Consider the following 19,618-nt stretch of genomic DNA (forward strand, 5'->3'; position numbering starts at 1 on the left):
TGGAACCAGCCCGGCTAAATCTAGCAGCTGAGCTGTTCTGGATTTGGTTGCTACTGGTGAACATTCATTAAAGTTAGTCATTGCCCTTTTCTTCTTTATCCCTTCCTTGGGGTGAAAGAATGTAATGAGTTCAAAATTTTAATTGAAATATTGGCTGTGAGAGTCTGCTGCTACTTTGTAAATTCAAGAGCTAATTTAAAAACTTTGAACATACATACATCTATGATTCCTGTTGCAAACATCTGTGAATTATCATTGGGTTACAGTGATACATTCCACTTACTGGAGTGAAAAGTCTCATGGGATGGCTTTACAACCAGGCTCAAATAACCTCAGCCCTCAGTGTTCTTAGGATTGACAGATAACTAAAAGCTCTTCCAAATATGGCCAACACAGTTTTAATCTTACTAAATATTTTTTTTCCATGTTGAGATGAGAATATCAACAAAAGTTATTCTTTCTTAGTTTTCTGTTTACTCCAAGTAACATATGTGGCACAATTTCTCTTGAGATTATGTTGAAATATTTATCATTAGTATTTGAGATAAAAACCAGTGATAATCAAAATTATATTTTAAATCTTTATTGACACCATTTTGTTTATGAACTAATCTATTTACATATTCTTCCAAACTGTATCCTTACAACTTAAAGCCAAGCACTTTTCTCAATATTAAAACTTGCAAAAAAGGGTTCAGCTACCTAGAAACATCAGGTACAATTCTAAGTTCTGAGTCAAAAAATATTTCTAATATAATTAATGTTCTTCAAAACATGGATAACTTCCAATTTTTTTCAAATAAAAGCCACAAAAATTAAATTACTGTCTACATTACAACTTGCTTATATCAAATTACTAAGAAAAGCATCATGCCAATTGTTAAGATCTTCTCTACTGATAGAAGGCAAAGAAATAAAGTTGTATATCACAGTTGTCAAAACACTCAGGTTTTGTATAGTCTGATTTATTCTTTGTTGTAAACTGCTAGATTGAAATAAGGATTCTTTGTACAAACACTGTATTTTGAAATCATAGAAGATATAGTCATTTTATAATATTTTATGATAGTAACATGGTATTCATTTATTTTGTTAGAAATTATTCACAGGTCCTAAAATACTACATGATCGAAATATGTCATACTAAGGAAATTATCCTTGTATATCTTTATTATAGAAATGTCTAATAATTATATATCAGAAATAAAGATTGTTTAATATTGACTGAATATTTAGTACATTTTATAATTAAGTTTGTACTGGCTTTCTTAATTTTAGCTAACCTAAGCTAATCTAATGTTTTTCTTTTCTAGAATGAAGCAAGCATTTACTTTCTATTTGTAATAAATCCCAAACTTTTAGGGTTTTTTGGTTGTTCTTAGAAAGACAATAATTTGATATAAGTAAAGTGGAATGCTTTTTAACTTTTATATTATCTTGTTATTATTGGTTACCTATGGATAGGCTTCAAAAAATAATAACAGGAATTAAAGGATATGGATAAAGAATTCCAGAAAATAACATTTTTGTTTAAATGTTTGTTTAAAAAACAAACAAAGCAAAAAATGGCACACAAACACTTGGCATAGATTATTACTAGCATGTAAAACTGATCTGCGATTTTGACATTGATTAAGCTGGCAACATGAATATTAGCTGCCCCTTCTATAATGGTTGACCATTAAAAATTTAATTAGATTTCCATCTACCTGCATTCAACATTTCTTAAGAATTAGCTCATTCTTCCTTACTAGCTTAAGCTTATAGATCATTGAACATTTTATAGCTGTCAGTGTTTTCTTTTACACTTTTGGCATCATGGAAAACTACGATCTTATTTATTGACTTGAAATATTTAAAATTAATTGATTTGAAAGCAATGTTTCCTAATAAAATATTTGGCAAATCTGAAAAAAAATTTTAAAGTTATCTCCAACACATGTGACCTTTTCTTTGCTAATTTTTGTTTAAATTAAAAACTTAGACGACATGAAGGTTGTTAAATATTGGAAGTTTTGAGAGAAAATGGCTTGAATTTTGAGAGAATTCCCTTACCAGAAACTATATATTCTTTGTATGTCCACATACAAAGTGCCTAGTGTGATACGTGGTACATGTTGATCTCCCTAACTGTTACAGACTCATCAATTACAAGATTTAAAAGGATGAACATTTGAGATTTCTTCTCTAGTTCTACATTCCTCTGATGCAGACATTTGAACAAAATGTATTTTCTAGCCATCTCTTAAAAATTTACTAACTGCTTAATTTGTTCTGTTTGCAATGACTGTCTCCTTAACAACATTTTTTTACTTTTGAATTCTTTAGGAAAAATAGGAACTGTTGGCATAAGCACTTTTTGACCACAAGAAAGAAGACTGGAAATCTTGTTGACATTGATATCTGAGACAGGAGGGTGGGGATTCACATTTAAGGGTGGCAGAAATCCTGGTCTGGTTTGGGTCACGTTGTGATCTAAAGGGAAAGCTCCTGAACCACGCCTTTCTAAAACTGCATGATTTCTTCTGCTCAGGGGAGCTGGGGGGATATTCTCCAACAGTTCTTTGGACCCTGACAACAAAGAAGGTGATAGTGAGAGGATCTTTTTCTTTCCCGTAAGTGCCTTGCCATCTTCTAAAGTTGTAGGGATTAGACCAGCTGAGAGCTGGGAATCAGAGCTGTAGTGATTTGCTCCCGAGTTTCTTTTTTGAACAATACTTTTTAAGGTGGAAGCAAATATTGTCTGGTTAGAGTCTGGGTCCTGGTCAACAGGGATTTCGATGCATTGCTGATTTCCTTCTGAAAAAAACGACTGATAATTTATTTCATCATATGACATCTTTCTTGAGCTGGCCTGATCCAAGGCTCTTAGCAAATGTGCCGTGTCTTTTACGTCAATACTTTGGTGCCTAGTGATGAATCGCTTGGAAAGTGCCAGCCCATTGGTCTTGTGGGATAATTCTTCCTCTGGAGTAATATCCTGGAGCTCCTCTTGCAAAGAGGCCACTCTGTTTTGGTGCATTAATGAAGGGGGGCTCTTGATCCAGGGGGGAGCCTGGGGTAGCTTGGGCCCATTAGGGGGCACAGCCGGCTTCCTCACAGGGGAGCCTGGGTCCCAGGTATCATCACTGCTTCCTGAGGGCTCCAGACCTTTAAAGCCAAAAGGTGTCATTTCAGTTTCAGAAGAATGTGAAAGTAGCAATGAAGCTGTTCTTATGTTTATTTCTGAAGGCGTGGCACAGGCAGCTGGGGAGTGACACTCATCTATATCTGCAGGAGGCATATTTAAGTACTGTTGGGTAGTGTGCCTGCCAGAAGGCGATTTTGCTGTTGTTATGATAATGACTTCTTTCCCTTTTGCCTTGCAGGCACTAAGTAGAACTTTAAGGGTCTCTCTGTCTTCGGAATTTATAGCATAAACGAGGGCCGAGTAACTCGAATGGTCTTGCAAGCTGAGGTCTGCCCCACTCTTTAGGAGCAAGGAGACAACTTCAGGACCAGCTCTTTCTAAGCAAGCATGCATCAAAGCGGTTTTCCCAGATTTGTCCTGTATGTTGGGATCGGCGTTGTTTTCTAACAGATATTTAACCATTTTGGCTCTACTGACACTCTGGTGATCAACAGGTTTGGTCTTACAAGCAATCATCAAAGGCGTTTCCCCACGGTCATTGCTCTCATTGATGTAGGCACCGCCTTCCAGCAGGAGTCTTGTGAGGCGAAGCCGGCTCTGACGGACTGCTTTGATCAGAGAGTTTCCATCACTTGAAATTTCTACACCTTCATCCATCTTCAAAAGTCAGAAATCAATACCTGCTTATCAAAGAAGATGAAGATGAAGAGATTAGTCAGAATCAATGTCCCCATTTGTATTCATGCTATTATTCACAATTTCTGAAAGATATATAGAGAAAAAGGACATAAGTGAAATTGTTATTAATAAAAACGGCAAAATAGTGAATTGCAAAATAAAAAATTTTAGACTAGTAATGAGTTTTAGGAAATTACAAACTAAAATTTACTTTCAACATCTTCATTGAATATGTTATAACACCAGCCTACTAATTCCTGAATCCTACATTAATAAAATAATCCACTTATTTTCTACTTGTGAAAAATATATTAAAAATCATACTAAAATGCCAATTTAAGCAACAACAACCAAAAAAAGCCAAGATTCTGTGTAATTTCAACTGAATCAATTAAAATATAGCATGTTTATGGTGGCTTAATGTAAAAACTTCTTAGTTTTAAATTACTACTTAAACATGTGCTTTAGTTAAATAATTCAACTATTTCTAGATTTTCACTTTGAGGAGCATTTTTATGTTTCTTTTAAAGAATGAAAAATTATTTGGACTACAAGACATTAAAATAACTGACAATGTCTGGAATTCACACTGAGATAGGAATGTTGAGCATATGGTTATGTATTTTTCTTTATTCCATTATTTAAATCACACACTGACTAGATTAAGGGGTTAGCAACATACTGTTGGGTTAAATTTTGACAGCAGTACATTTACTCTGAAAAAGGAATATTCTAGGCTAGAAACATAAATAAAGACATGTAGACTTTATAAATATTTTATTTTTTACCATTAAAACTGAAAATTATTTATTTAAATAATTTAGATTCAAACTCCTTCAGCAGATAAGTCCATTGGTTGATAAGAATTATATCTTTATCTAGAGCTCAAGAAATGTTTGTCTTTTAACAGTCCTTAGAGCTGAAGAGAAAAATCAAATGTAGTTTATATATTTAAATCTTTTTAATTGAATTAAGCAGTTTTTAAAAATTGAGATGTATTACTTATTCCATCCATTTACTTTTAAAATTAAAAATATAAGACATGAATTTCTTCTGGATAATAAAATAGATAATAAATATAATGACTTCTTAACAAACAGAAGTAGAGATGAAGAGAGCAGAAAGAAAATGAAGAAAAAAGGGTAAGACAGACATGCACAGAAATTAATTCAATTGTTAAACAGCTATACACTCCTAATAAGTGCTGGGCACTGAGCTACAAAAGGTACAAGTCCTAGCCCTGAAGAGCTTACACAGTTGTTTTAAAAGATACTATGTAAACAGCTGGTTATGAGTTACAGTCATGAGAATACACAGACTTTAGTGCTTGGGGATTCGAGGGGGCATCACAGAGGCCAGCCATTAGCACTGGGTCTTGAAGACTGCATAAGAGTTTGACAGGAAGACAAAGGAGAAAAAGAGAATACTCCTTGTGCAAAGAACTAGAGGCTTAAAATAGCACAGTTATTTCTCATAAGTCAGGCTCTATTTATGCTGATATAACGAAACTTTAGGAAAATATTTTAGCAGGTGGTTATTGTTAGGGTAAATATGGCAGAACACACGTCTAATTTTGCCCCTTCCTGAAAGCCCCTGAAACTAAAAATATTTTTTAAAGATATAAACTCACAAGGATAGGAGAAAAAGGAGAGAGACCGACAGCAACATTTTAGAAGCCACAAAGCAGAGGGGCCAATGGAAACTGACTCAGCCAACCTGATAAGGCTGTACCTCAGGTGATTGGTGGGAAAGCTGTGAACAAGGCCCATGTACACTGCAGAATCCTTGAAAGAGGCAGCAGCAGGAAGCTCTAGAACTCGGGTGTGGCGAGTACAGCTAAAATAAGAACTAGGTGAAAAGCTATTGGGGAAGCAGTTAGATCCCTAGGTTCTTGCTACTCCAAGTGATCCTACTTTGGACCTGCAGCAGCAGCATTACCTGAAGCTTGTAATATATGCAGCATCTCAGGCTCCACCCAGACCTACTGAATCAGAGCCTGCATTGTAATTAGATCCCTAAGTGATTTGTATGCTCATTAAAGTTTGAAAAGTACTGCCTCAGGTCATTTCTCCACTCCAAGCCACTAAGAAATAAGGAAACTGTCTCACCCTCTAGAGGAGATGTCCAGAGGTTAATTCTCTAGGAATGTGAAATAGTCTCTGGATAGAAAGACACTGGGCATGTCTGAGGACCAGAAAAAACAGGGGAATAAGTGATTATATGTTTACTGACCACTGAATGAACGGACTCACGAACTTGGCTCCAGGAAGGCTGGCAGCCATACCCTTATTCTTCAGCGAAAATTGCTATACTCTACTCTCCAAAATCTAATCTGCCTAAGAGGAGATACGTAAGAGTACTGACCACAGGGATTCCCCAACGTGCCACTCAGATCATCCTCCAGTGAGGCTCAAAGGTGACAAGCCTCATCATATTCTCGAGGTTTCTCGTCGGCTTTTTAATCCAAGTCCTTTTAATCATGAGCAGACAGTTAAAACAAGAAACAAAACAAAAAAAAAGCCTCTTGCATTAAAAATATAGAGACCAGAACAGATAGGAAAAAAATGCAAATTGGAGGAAACAGATATAAGTCAGGAAAATGAAAATTGCACAAGTTCATTATCCTCAAATAGATATAATGTTGTATCCATGAAATAAGTAGGAATAAGATTCCATGAAAAAAAAATATTCAGAGACTACAGAAAGAGCTCTCAAAAGGTAAAAACATGATACAAACTGCAAAACTCTATAGAAGGGTTGGATAACAGTGTTGATAAAATCTATAATACAGTTAAGCAAAAATAATAGAAAAGGAAAAAATAACAGAATTAGAGGACTATACCAGGACATCCAACATCCAACCAACAGAAGTTCCAGCAAGAGGAAATAGTAGGGGTGGGGAGAAGAGGAGAGCAGGAGAGGAAATGGTCAATGAGATCAAGAAAATTTTCTAGACCCGAGGGACATGAGTGACCAAAATGAAAGGGCCCAGTTAGAACATAGCACAATGAATGAAAATAGACCCCGACCATGGCACGTGGTTATAAATTTCCAAAACACTGAGAACAGAGAAGATTCCACAAACTTGGGTGTGGAAGGTGGAGAGTGGAGTGGATAAGTCATATACTAAAGGATCAAATATTAGAATGGATTCAGATATAACAACAATGAAAGACAATGGAGGAATGTTGTTGTTTTTTCAATCCGAAGGAAAAATGATCCTCAGCTTACAATTCTATATGTAGCCAAAACATTAGTCAAGCATTGGAATATACTCTCGAGAATCTACTGGAGGTTATAATCTACTAAGATGAAATGGTAGAACAAGAAAGAAGAAACGAGATATCAGAGGCTGGAGATCATTAGCAAGGAGAGGCATTGAAAAGTCCCCAAGAAGATGGTGAGAGGAGATGCCCAGATAATGGATGTGCACTGTGGACTAAATGCTCGGGTGAGCCTGCCCTCAGTTCTTTAATCTTCTTTCTTTGTACTGACCATGTCTCTGCTCTGTCCTCCATGCCCTGCTTTCTGGGGCAGCCAATGAACCTATTTCAGCCCTGCTCAGCTGTTTTGCTTTGATCTGCTCTGAGACCTGGGTGTAAGTCATGATGAGCTTAGCAGGAAAAACAATGAACACCCATTTCCTTTGCATATCCTATACCTAGTCTACACTACAGCCCTGCCAGAAGCCCTGAATGGTGAGCCCCACCGTTTTCCAGGACTCACTCATGACCTTGCCCAGAAGGGGCTCTTGTAAACACTCGGCGACAATGAGGTGAACTGAGATCCAGAGACTGTTCAGCTTATCCCCTCCTGAGAGCTTTCGTCATATATTATAATGTTGACTTTTCTTTATCTAATTTTGTGTTTGGTACCCAGTTTTTCAAAAATAATTAATTTACTTAAGAATCATATACAAATGGGAAACTGAAGAGAAAAAAGCAAAGGGAATGATTAACACAAAAATCAAGAGAAAGTTATCTCTTGGTGGGGGTAAAGGGAGCAAATACAATTTGGGAGAGACACACAGTTCACGTAATGTTCTGTTTCTCAACCAGGGTGGCATGTATATGAACGTCTATTTTATTATCAATTTTTAAATGGTATTTTACATTCTTTTTTATTATGATACTACTCTTACCTATTTATTGTAAAATAGAACGTGTATACAAGAAAGAACATAATGTTTCTATAGGATATAATTAAAATGTATAAAGAGCCATATTAAGTCTTACTTTTTATAACATAATTCAGTTTTTGTGGTATTATCAATAGGACATCCTTACTCATTTCCATGTTAATATCATCTACAATCCTAAACAAAGAACAACTACTCAATATACACATACATAAGTACAATGAAAGTTAATGCCGTGATTTTATGTTCCCTGTGCAATTTCCTATAAAAGCTGTTCTAGAACCAGACATACCTGCAACTCAGGAACTTAGGAATTTTAGGATTGGTTGACAGCTTGGGTCCCAACAGAGGTCTGTTCTGAATGCAAAGCATCTGAAATGAGCTCACATGAGACAATAATCCAAAAGAAACCTTTTAGCATTTTTCATATACAAATGGATTTAACAAAGAGATTTAGAGAAATGTGCTGGTACATAATATCAAATATAGAAACCATTTAGTAACCATAATTCAAGCAGAAGATATAGTATTAATTACATAAAAACACCTTTGACCAAAAGTAGCATTTAATAAACAGATATTCAAATGAAAACAAGTTGTCAGATACCACATTTCAATATCATACTCTCATATAGTTTCTAGTATTTGGGCCAATCTTCTTTAAAAAAAAAAAAAAGCTCTTTTTGTGTGTGTGTCTACATCACATTCTAATCTATAATTTGTTCTTTATTTTTAAAAATAAAGTCTTATAAGAAACTTTTGGAAAGACTTTCAAACCTTTTCACCTATCTTCATGCCACAGCTTTTCTCCACAACACTAAACCCGACAACTTTCTGTCATAACTTTCTCACGAAGGTTGGCGTCAGGAGATTTGGGGAGAAGAAGGAATGCCTGAGGGGATCAGTGCTACACCACAGTCCTGTGAAAAAGGAGGGCACTGTGGGCTCCTAGGCCCCAGAGAAGCTGGGCAGTGGCACCACTAGCTCATGGGAGTCAGCAAACCATGTGGTTGTAGGCAGAGCCCGTCTCCTGAGAATGGAGGACTGTCTAGCAAAAACAAGTCCATGAGGCTTACTCTTTGTTGGTTATAAAGCCCACTGGATTGCTTACTTTTAAAATTGTTCACATTTCGTAGAGCAATTTTGAAATTGTTTAAACGTTAAATTTTTCGGAGAAAAAAAATTGTCACATACTTTATTTTCCACATATATACATGTTTGGTTTCCTAGTGTCTCATTTGTAATCAGTAACTTATTGGAATAATCCCCCTGTCTTTCGCCCTCATCCTCTTTCAGTTGGTTTTTTTTTATCTTGCTTCAGCCATTTGCACATCAAAAAGGCTGACACTCGAGTTTGACTTATTTACTCTTCATAGAGGTGAGTCCTACCTCTGATAAGACCACTTCTCTTGCCTACAATTATCCTTGTTTAGAAATGTCCTAGCCTGTGAAACATCCTCATTGAGCACCCAGTGCTGATACTGTCTTCACATTCAGGGAGACCCTTGTTATAATCTAGCTTATAAATGATCCCCAAGTTCAGGTATACCTTCCGCGTAGAAAACAGTTCAACTGGAGAAAGTTCGGAGGTCAGACCCAGATTTCCATCCCGACTCCCCTACTTACTAGCTGAAGGCCCTGCTCAAGTCTCTCAGTCTCTTAGAGTCTTGGATTCCTCATCTTTGGAATGGCAATCATATAACATTCATCCCCTGGGGGTGTGGCGATGGAATCACTAGAAAAAAGACCTTCTTGTGCCTTCCTACTCACTGCATTCTTCTTTTAAAATAATTTATCTCAGAATTTAGCCTTCTTTTATTTCTATCATGTCTCTAATTAACAGCTTATTTAAATAACAGATAAAGTGTTTAAAATGTTTTTTTTAGAATCTGCAAATAATATTTCGTAAACATAAGTGGAATCTACTAAGTGAAATATGAAAGGAAGACATCCTTTACAAGCATTTTCCTTATAATTTCTAAGTACAATAATTTTGACATTATTATAAGATATTAATTATTAAACAGCTGGATAAATTGTTTTTATTTTAAAATTAGAACATCTTTAATATCACTTGCAATTCATCATGACATATTTACTATACTCTTTTGGTTCCTCTCTCTACTCCTAAGACTCCACTAAAATTACAATTTAGTTATTTAAAAAATCAAAAAGGTATATATTCTAAAGAACAAAGAGAATTAGAGAAGAGATATCATCAGATGAGCAATTTTAAACAACCGTGGGAAGCAGAGGGGGGATGGTGACATGGTAAACTGCCCTAGCGTAGCAAAGGCTGCAAACAGAAAGCACCAGGGAGATGAGAAGGGAGCCAGCTTACCCACAAGAGCTGTGAAGTTTAGGATGTGGAGGCCCCAAGTGACACAGCAAGTGGCAATGAGGCCCAGAGCTGAAAATGAGAGGAAGGCTTAAAAATCTGTGGACAGAACAACTGGATCCCCAGGTACTTTACTCCACCCCAAGTAGCAGATAACACTCTTTCAGGCAAGAAAACAAAGATTTATTCTCTGAACAGGTTGTTGAGAAAGGCTCCCAACTTGGAGACAGAGTTTGCTGAAAACGGGGATACAGTGAGAGTCTACAGGCTGAATGGTGGACCCCCCAGCTCTCTGCTGTACTACCAGGAGACTGGAAGCCAGGAAAAAGAAGTAAAAAGCACTGGATCTTAGAATTATGAGCCCTATTTAAAAAATATCTGTTGATAAATGAAGCAATTCAAACCATAACTACATTTGCCCCTCCAGACACCCACTCTGAATGGAAATAGAAAGTTACCTGAAAACATTATTCAAAATTTCATACTCCACCTAAGTATTTTCTCTCTCTGGATTAGTTTTCTGTCAGCCAGCTGTCGGTTCCTATGAAGGAAATCAAAGCTATTCAGTTACATAAATACCGACAATTTGTTGCACACATCTCTCTCATTTGGACTCTAGTTTTTTCACTCCTTGTTAAGACATCTTTACTGTGTTTTTTCAGTTAATCATATTTTACTGATTATAAGTCTGTAAAAGTGTCTGGTGCGGATCCTATGCATGGCAACCCCGTGTGTGTCTTTGCAGGATACAGCCTGCTCCACAACACCACTGGCATTAGAAGAGTCTCTCACTCAGTGGGTCTGGCCCCTATTCTGTGCACATGAGGAGGCTGAGAAAGGAAAGGTGTGGGAACTCTTTTACTCACCAGCTCATTGGGGGCTCATTGAGATGTTCCTGTGCCCTTTATCTTACGTCTCCTTGTGTCCTGGATGGCCAGCTTCCCACAAAGTGGGGTACCTGTTTTGAGAACCTGATTCTTGTGGTATCTTAACTCTGCAGTGCTACATGGGCTGAGGTGCTTTAAAAGCCATCTTGGAGATGATAGGCTTGGCTTTTCCTGTAGCTTTTTCTCCCTGTGCCACCTCCAGTTTTTCTTTCATTCTGAGAGAAATGTTATTTTCCTTTGAGCCTCTTACTCCATCTCCAAATGGGATCCGCACTCCTTCATATAAAGTCAGCTGTCTGGCCATGGCGGGGGAGGGCAGCAAGGGGATGGAAATTAACAAATGAGTTTCAAGCTCTAGATTCAGCCCCTCATCCTTGCCAGAGTCTCTGCCTTCGTGCTGCCCACAAGGGGACAAAGTGCTCAGAGGAGGCAGCAGGCTGTGTGTCAGAGACCTGGGTTACCAACCCTTGGGAAGCTGTTCCTTTGAGCCTCAGTTTCCTCATCTACAAAGTGGGGATAAAGTCTACTTTACAGTAGATGATTGTGAGGATTTAAAAGTTCCTAATTAATTTGCCACTTAATTTAATAAATGTTAATTTCTAAACATGCATCACTAAATGAGAATCCTCTAGGCTGACTGGAGCTGGACAATGAGAGGCCAAGGTCTCTATACCAATGGGCTCTCTACCTTCTGTAGGCATAAGAATCACATGAAGAGTTTGTTAAAAATAAGACTCCAGGCTTCACTCCCTGATATTCAATACGGGGTGCTTCCTATGCAAACTTGGAGAAAATTCCTGGCAAATTCTTCATTCCTCATTCCAGACTCATTTCCTATTTGATATCGACCCCTGCCTAAGGCTCCCACCAGGTCGTCTTTGTTATCACTTCTGATGCTCAAGTAGCCTGGGGTAGGGAGAGCTGGGCAGAGATGGCTGCCACAGAGGGAGCCCAGGTACCCACAGAAGAGTACTCCCTTGAGTTACAATGGACCAGGGACTGGAGGTGTGCTGCCCTGCCCTTCCCAGACAGAGCTACAAAAAGCGGGAGTCCCAGAGGGCAGCCCAAGGCCAGGATGCAAAGGCCAGCTGCACTTGGAATGAGGCAAGCCTGCCTGCCACAGACAAAATCTGTCTCATCTCCATGCAAGGAAAGGGGCATTGCTAGGGCAAAAGATGGATGGGAGACAGTCCTAGGAAATATAATGACTTGTCAGGAAAAGTGTTCTTCCCTGGCACGGGCTTGTAAGAAATATTTAGAAACTGCCCAGGGAGAGGAGTAGCTCGTAAGATTTGCTGTATTTCCCACACATACCCAAAAAGGGCTGGTGTCTTCTCCTAGTTACTTCCACTGTACCCCAGGCCCCTGGGCTGCTGGGCTCTGGGGCAGCCACACCCCCACCTCTCTCAGCAGACGCCCGCCCCCCCGACCCGCCCCCCGAACAAACACACACAGAAACGCAAACCTATACCTCCAAGTCTCAGGGAACCAAGGTGATGGATTTTCAAGATGTTGAGGATTTGGTAGTGTCTCCACAGTTCCCCGCCGGCTCTGGAGACCGATCTCGTTTCCTCAGTTTTTCCCGAGCACAAGAGAGAGCGAGCCCGAGGTGCTGTCGGAGAAGGGCAAAGGAAGGTGACTGGGACAACAGCGCCGGGGCACGGATGGGGGCGGGGTGCGCGTTTCGTAGCCTTGTCTCTGAGCCAAGCTGGCGAGCTGAAGCGATCGCTATCCACAAAAAGGGGTTCGGCCCCAGAGCCGCTGCGGAGCAGTCCCCGTGCCACTCGCCGGGAGGACGCGGCCCTCCCTTGGGAAATGACATGCCCGAGGGGAGCAGCCATTGCCCCATCCTGGGGCAGGCGCATGTCTGGACTCCAGCTCTTTGGGGTTCAGGTGCTAAAGGTGTGTGCGCCCGAGAGGCGCCAAGACCCGGCTCCCTGCCCCTGTGTGGCTCCCATTTGTCGAACCAGTAGCTGCAAATTGCTCCGCAGCCCTCAGCCCGCCCTCCATGCTCAGCCTGCACCTCCCACAGCCCCGCCACCCGAGGCACCTGCAGAGACGCGCCCAAGTCGGACCCTCCGACCCGCGCCCTCCTCTGTCCGGGCGCGCGCGCGATGACCCGCGCCCGCATGGTCCCTGCCAGGATCCTTCCAGACATCCCGCGGCCGCGGGCGGCCTCATCCATCCCCCGGCGCGGCGAGGCGAAGAAGGAGGCGAAACCCGCATCCCGGCGGGGTCCAAGCCTGAGCCGCCGCAAAGCCCGGGATGGCGGGCCAGAGTCTCTGGATAGGGCCCTGCAGCCCAGGGTCCCTCGGTTGGCACCAGGTCTCCCTCGCCGCTCGGGGCACTGCAGTGTCAGAGTACGCGGGAAGTGCGGGTTCCCAGGGCCTGAACAGACCAGGCGCGGTGCACAGAGGCCGCGGGGCCCTGGACTGAGCCCTTGGTGCCTTCTTCCCGGCAGCCGACACGACAAACCAAAGTTTCCCCAAGTGCAGCCTGCAGAGACCGCGCCGCACACTGACCTGGGACGCGCTGTCGAGTCGGCGGCGGCTCCTCTCGTGTCCCTGGCTCTGCTCGGACCTTCCACGCCAGTGGCCCTAGGGCGCCGTCTTGGCTGGATTGTGGTCTTCGGCAGCTGGAGTCGCAGATCCGGGTAGGTGCCACTCTGTCCCCGCCCCTGTTCGTCTGAGAGAGGCTGGCGGCGGGCTCAGAGCGGCGAAGCGGTGGAGTGGGGGCCGGGAGGCGCGCACCTCGCCAGACGCCCGGGTGGCGCTGCGCTTCCGCTGGGAGTGACGCGCGGGCTCGGGGCTGCGCTGCAGGTGGGGGCGGCGGGGCCAAAGTCCATTCCGGCCCCAGGGCCAAAGTCCGGCCTCCCAAGCTTCCCCAAACTCTGGCCTCCCATGCTTTGTCCCCACAAGTAACCCCCTCCGCACTCCAACCCGGCCCCCGCGCTTTGGCTGGGGAGACTGGCCCAGAGCAGGAACCGCAGGGTCTTCTCCACTGCGGGGAGACAGTCACTCTAAATCCTCTACATTCCGGCCCTTGTTTCCCCCTGTTCACATCTGTGTCTCCTCCAGTTCATATCCATCGGGCTGATCCATGTGTCTGTCTCCCACGGTTCTTCTTCCTTCTCGTCCCTGTACCCCCTATACGTAAAGCCAGAACCTCACTTCAGGTTGGGGTGTTGGTGGGAGCAACCGTTCTTGGTTTTATAAGTTTATAACTTTATTATATTATTATTAAAACATTAATATAAACTTTAACAAAAATTCACGAAGTACATTTCACGCGTTAACCTTCAACTGAAGCATAAAAAGAGACAAAATTAACTCTATTTATCAAGGATCCTCTGGTGGAGAAAAGACCATGACCACTTTTTTGTTTGTGTTCAGATAATGGCAATCAAAATTAGTTTGTAGTTTTGAGTTCTCACCAGGGGAAGGTAGACTTAAATATGGGTAGGCTTCCTTTATTTAGGAAAATAACCATCTGAAATGTGTTCTTTAGTGAATATATGCAAAGCAAGTTCACAGGACATTTTAACCCAAAGTTGGACTCTAGGGAGATGGAATCCTGGATCTGTGCCCTGTGCCCACACCCGTCTGTTGGGAGAGATTGGAGGTTCCCAGGGAGAGACTGGGCAGCTCTGCATGAAGGCACAGTTCTCCTTTCTCCTATTTTTTAGAAAAACAGTTTCTCTTAATATATAGTACATATTGAAAGGAGCACATTTTACAATTTCAATGATTTTGCACAAACTGAAGCATCATTAAGATCAAGAGACAGAACATTATCAGCTCCCCAGAATAGTCCCTCATATCCTCCCTTTGAGGGTAAGGCCGAGTAGTGACTTTAATCAGCATAGGTTACTTTTGCTTACATTTCCACTTTATAGCAATTGGATCATACAGAATATACTGTTGTCTGGTTTCTTTTCACTAGAATATGTTTAAGAGATGCCTACCAACTATGGTCATAGTTGGTTTATATTTTTGCTGCATAGTATTCCACAATTTATTTGTTTTACTGCTGACAGAAATTTAGTAATTCTGAGGTTTGGGACATTACAAATAATGCTGCTAGAGACTTTATAGTAGATGTCTTTCGTGAACATATACACATATTTTTGTTGGGTACATACCTAGGAGTGGAATTGTGAGTCATGAATCAGGCATATGTTCAGCTTCTGTAGATATTGCTGGTTTTTTAAAGTAGATGATCTAATTTTTATTAGTTTTCTATTGTAACAAAATACCATAAACCTAGTGGCTTATAAAAAATTTATTCTTACAGTTCTGGAGGTCAAATGTCCAAATTGGGTTTTCTATGACTAAAATTAAAGTGTTGGCAGGGCTATGTTCCTTCTGGAGCCTCTAGGGTGTAATCCTTTTCCTTGTCTTTTCCAGTTTCTGGAGGCTGCTTGCATTCTTTGGCTGCTGGCCCCTTACTCCATTTTCAAATCTCAATTTCTCTCTCAACTCTGCTTCTGTTGTTACATGTCTTTCTCTCTCTCTGACCCTCCTGCCTCACTCTTATGATGACCTTTGTGATTATACTGGGCCTACTCAGATAATCCAAAATAATCTCCCAACTCAAGACACTTAGTTTAGTCAAATCTGAAAGTTTATTTTACTGTGTGAGATAATATATTCATAGATACCAGGGACATGGCATGAAACTCTTTGCGTGGCCATTATTCAATCTACTACACCTATCAGCAGGATATTGGAACATGTTGGATGGATGGAGGGGGGCTGTATAGAAAAAAAAAAAGACAATGACACTCTGAAATGTGATTCACCTGGAAGATGGATGCTGTTGACCTGGGTGCTGTGCCAGGGCTGATAGACAGAAGAAGGAAGCTGGTGCCTTTGCTAGTCACCTCTGGCCACCACCATCCTGGCACCACAAAATGTCTAGGGCAGGAACTTTCATATAGAGAATGGGGATGGGGGATTGGGAGGAGGTGCCTGGCCTCCTTCTTGCCTTGACTGTCCATGGCTCTGATCTTCTCATCAATACAGGAAAATATTTAGTTTCAACTCTTGAGATGCAAATACATTTTTCAAGGCCTTTTCATTTAAGAAAAGATTCAAATACAATGAATATTATCTTTTAAAGTGGATTCTCTTTAGGACAGGAAAGGCTGTAGGAAAACATGAAACACTAAGTCTCTTGTCATGTTGAGCAAAACAGAGATGCTTTGCTTCCTATCTTCACAGTTTTCTTCCCTCTGGTTCCTTTCCACTCATTTCTTCATGTCTCCCTTTTTCTCCATGCTGTCCTAGTAAGGGGAAGCCCTTTGGCTGAGCCTGTCCCCAACATTTTCTTAACCAGAACAGTTTAGAGTAGTGATGGGCTGCTATTTCTAAACCATCAACAGTTTTATGACTCATCTTTGGGAGAAGATTGCTTTTCTGTTCTGGGAAGGAAAAAAAAATGTTTCTGTTGTGCTAGAAAGATTGGAAATGAAGGCTAACACCTCCATTTTAGAGTCTACACTTGAAATCTATGAGCCTTGAACTTGGATGTGCCCAGTCTCCCAAATACCACCACTGTCCACAGATGGGTACCCCACACCATGCTCTTCCTGAAAGGAGGAAAGAAAAGTTGCCATAAAAGAATAGCTTCATGATTATCATTAGGTTACCAGGTATCAATAAAAATATGTTTTATGCCCAACCATTGGTCTCAATGCCACAACCCTAAGGCTAAACCATCTCTTTCCTGGGGTAGGAGCTGGGCCTCTGTATCTGCTCTATATCTGAGTAGGTGAATATTTAATGTCTCTTTTGAATTGGAGACTGAGTCCTTTAGAGTTGAGAGGCCCATTTTATTGGTCCCTCTGGTTTCTGTGACATTATAAAAAGAATGAGATTTTCCAAAATTATGAAGATGTCTCTGATTCTTTTCTTGGATTTTTTTTTTGGTAAATGGCTTAGCAAACATAACCACAGGGATTATCTAGTTTCAGGAATGCTTCCTCAGAACCTAAGGGGGTAGATCCAAAATCCGATTCTGGAATCCAGAAATTCAAGACCATGAGGAGATAAACTGCTCTGAATTATGATCGGAAAGGAAGATTTCACTGAGGATAGAGTTGTCCTTGTGGCCTGATGCAGAAAGAATGAGTGTTGGACTCTGAGAAGAGGATATGGGGCCTAATGAAGGAGAGGCCAATAGGGTACCCCTAAAAAGAGATAATTAACCTATGGGCTTTGAGGAAGTCAGGACCAGGAACTAAATTTAAGTATCAGTGAAGATAGCTTTGAGGGGAAAAAGTGTGTGTGTGTGTGTGGCTGGGTCCTTCTCACTTCCAGTTTAACCATCTCCATTTTTATCTCATGGATCACAAAATGGGTCAAAGGGCGAAATATGTACATCATCTGTATTTAGGAAATTGTGATAACATAGGCTACCTATTGAGAGAGGAACTGAGAGGTTGGGGGAGAGTGATGGGAGGGAGTTTTGTTTTTATTGTATATCTATTTATAATTATTGACATTAGAACCATATATATGTGATATTCAAAAAATTAAAATAAATAGTTAGAAATGTCAATATCGCACCACTGTGGTTTGTACAAATTCATCACCGGTTGCTGCTCAACCTGCACTTGAGTCCCTTACCCATTTATCCTATGACCAGGGGAAAGTAAAGCAGGCTGGAAAAAGCAGCAGGTGAATTCCTGAAAGGAAAGAGAGCTGCTGTGCCCTGCCTGACTGCTGACAGCCCCCTCATCTGGGCGCCAGCAGTCGGACTCCTTATCTCCCATTAGCCAGTGCATCAGCATGAGGGAGGTGATCGCTGCATGCAGATTAATGTCACTTCCATTCCTGAGCATCTTGTGTCTCAAGATGGTATCTTTTAATAGGAGGCACTCTAAGAGACTTGTCCTGAATTTTTGGTTGGATGAACAATGTGATATTTTATAACCAATGGAAGGAAAATTTAGTTTTCATCCTTGTAACTTGAGTTGATTTTTCCTGCCTCCTATATTTTATCTTGGTATGAAAGGGTGATTTATTATTTTCCTATTCATCATTCCTAACAAGACTCCCATTTCAAAGCCAAAAGGAAAGGGGCAGTTTAATATTGAGTAATTTTCTCCTCAGGAACCTCCTCGGGAGTTTATTATTTATTATTGGAGGACATTGTGGGATAGATAGTTCAGAATTTTCAGAAAAATCTAAGAAATACTTGAAATTATCATTTTATTCTTGCTTTATGTTTTCTTTTACTATCCAATGACTCCTTTTATAAAGTCTGGCCTGGGAAAACACTAACCTTTTCTAAAATACACAGATGGCATTTTCTCCTCCTAGTTTTACTTGAATTCAATGCATTTTTCTTAGAAAGTTTGTTAGGTGAAATATTTGGTAAATTAGTAACAGAGAAGGGATTCAAATAGCTTCAGAAGCCACTTTTTAATGGTTTGAAAGTTAGAACATTCAAAAACTAATATATTGTTAGTACCAGTTTAATCATCCACATTGGTTCTTGGTTGCCCATCAGACTAAGCTTTATGCTGGCCCCTGAGGGTCCCTCGCACAGCCTGATGCCCGGCATTCCATGTGGGATTCATCCGGGGCCCCAGCCAGACTGAGTGCTGCTGGTTCCCGGGTGTGTGGCCCACGACCCACCTCTCAGATGCCACCTTGTTGTGAAGTGCTTTCCCCCTCAAACAAAGGCTGCAGCCACAGTTTGTGGATTCTCTAGGACACTTAACACTGCCAGACTGATGTCACCATTATTTGGGTCCATGTCGAGTGGCTTTGGAGACAGAGAGCAGGTCTTAAAATGTCTTTGCCTCATGGCAGCCTCTGGCCCAGTGCTGGGCACATAGTAGGTGCTTATGAATAGATATTGCACTGAATGGGTAGAGGGGCTAAAGAAATGAACCAAAGCCAGAGATTCTTCTCTGTCAAAAATGTCTCTGACAGAGGTTCGTAAACTACAGCCCATTGGCTGAGTCCAGCCATTGCTTGTTTTGGCCAAGCCCATGAGCTAAGAATACTTTTACATTTTTAAATGATTGAAAACAATCAAAAGAAGAATAGTTCATGACATAGGAAAATGATATGAAATTTAAATTTTAGTGTTCATAAAGTTTTACTGGAACCCAGCCACACCCATTAGTCTACATATTGTGGATCCATGTTGCAGCTTCCCTACTCCCACAGTGGGGCTGAGCACTTCCAACAGTGACCACATGGCCCCCGAAACCTAAAATATTTACTGACACTGCAGAAAAAGTTTGCCGACCCATACTCTGTAGGCTAAGGTCCTTTGAATGGAAATATTTGTTTTCACTCTCTACCAAATCTGCAATTGTGCTAGGGGTAGAAATGGTTACTATTTCACTGTTTTGTTTATTTTTTACACTATTTATTGTTTTTGAAAACTTCTGAGCAACAGTCCTATGTGCTATAAACCGGAAGTATTCA

At 40.8% G+C, this 19,618-nt stretch overlaps 1 protein-coding gene across 22 annotated transcripts; it reads right to left on the reverse strand.

Moving 5' to 3' along the window:
- Positions 1-780: 780 nt before the first annotated feature.
- ANKRD34B (ankyrin repeat domain 34B) lies at positions 781-12,778 on the reverse strand. 22 transcript variants are annotated; one of them, XM_039874937.1, is made up of 7 exons: positions 12,643-12,778; positions 11,151-11,242; positions 10,743-10,825; positions 10,288-10,356; positions 9,573-9,681; positions 8,239-8,298; positions 781-3,810 (listed from the first exon to the last, which is right to left on the reverse strand). In XM_039874937.1, the coding sequence occupies exon 7, from the start codon at positions 3,785-3,787 to the stop codon at positions 2,246-2,248; it is 1,542 nt and encodes a 513-aa protein (XP_039730871.1). In that variant the 5' UTR covers positions 3,788-3,810; positions 8,239-8,298; positions 9,573-9,681; positions 10,288-10,356; positions 10,743-10,825; positions 11,151-11,242; positions 12,643-12,778; the 3' UTR covers positions 781-2,245. The 22 variants fall into 22 exon arrangements, with proteins under 22 accessions (XP_039730871.1, XP_039730867.1, XP_039730878.1 ...); XM_039874933.1 differs by having other exon boundaries at positions 8,239-8,303; XM_039874944.1 differs by having other exon boundaries at positions 781-3,813; positions 8,239-8,303.
- Positions 12,779-19,618: the final 6,840 nt, after the last annotated feature.

Source organism: Pteropus medius, unplaced genomic scaffold, assembly GCF_902729225.1.
Source record: "Pteropus medius unplaced genomic scaffold, Ma_sr-lr_union100, whole genome shotgun sequence".
In the NCBI taxonomy this organism is placed as follows: Eukaryota; Metazoa; Chordata; class Mammalia; order Chiroptera; family Pteropodidae; genus Pteropus; species Pteropus medius.

Excerpts from the sequence above, each read along its gene's own strand:
- ANKRD34B (XM_039874940.1), bottom strand. The coding sequence starts at position 3,787 with ATGGATGAAGGTGTAGAAATTTCAAGTGATGGAAACTCTCTGATCAAA.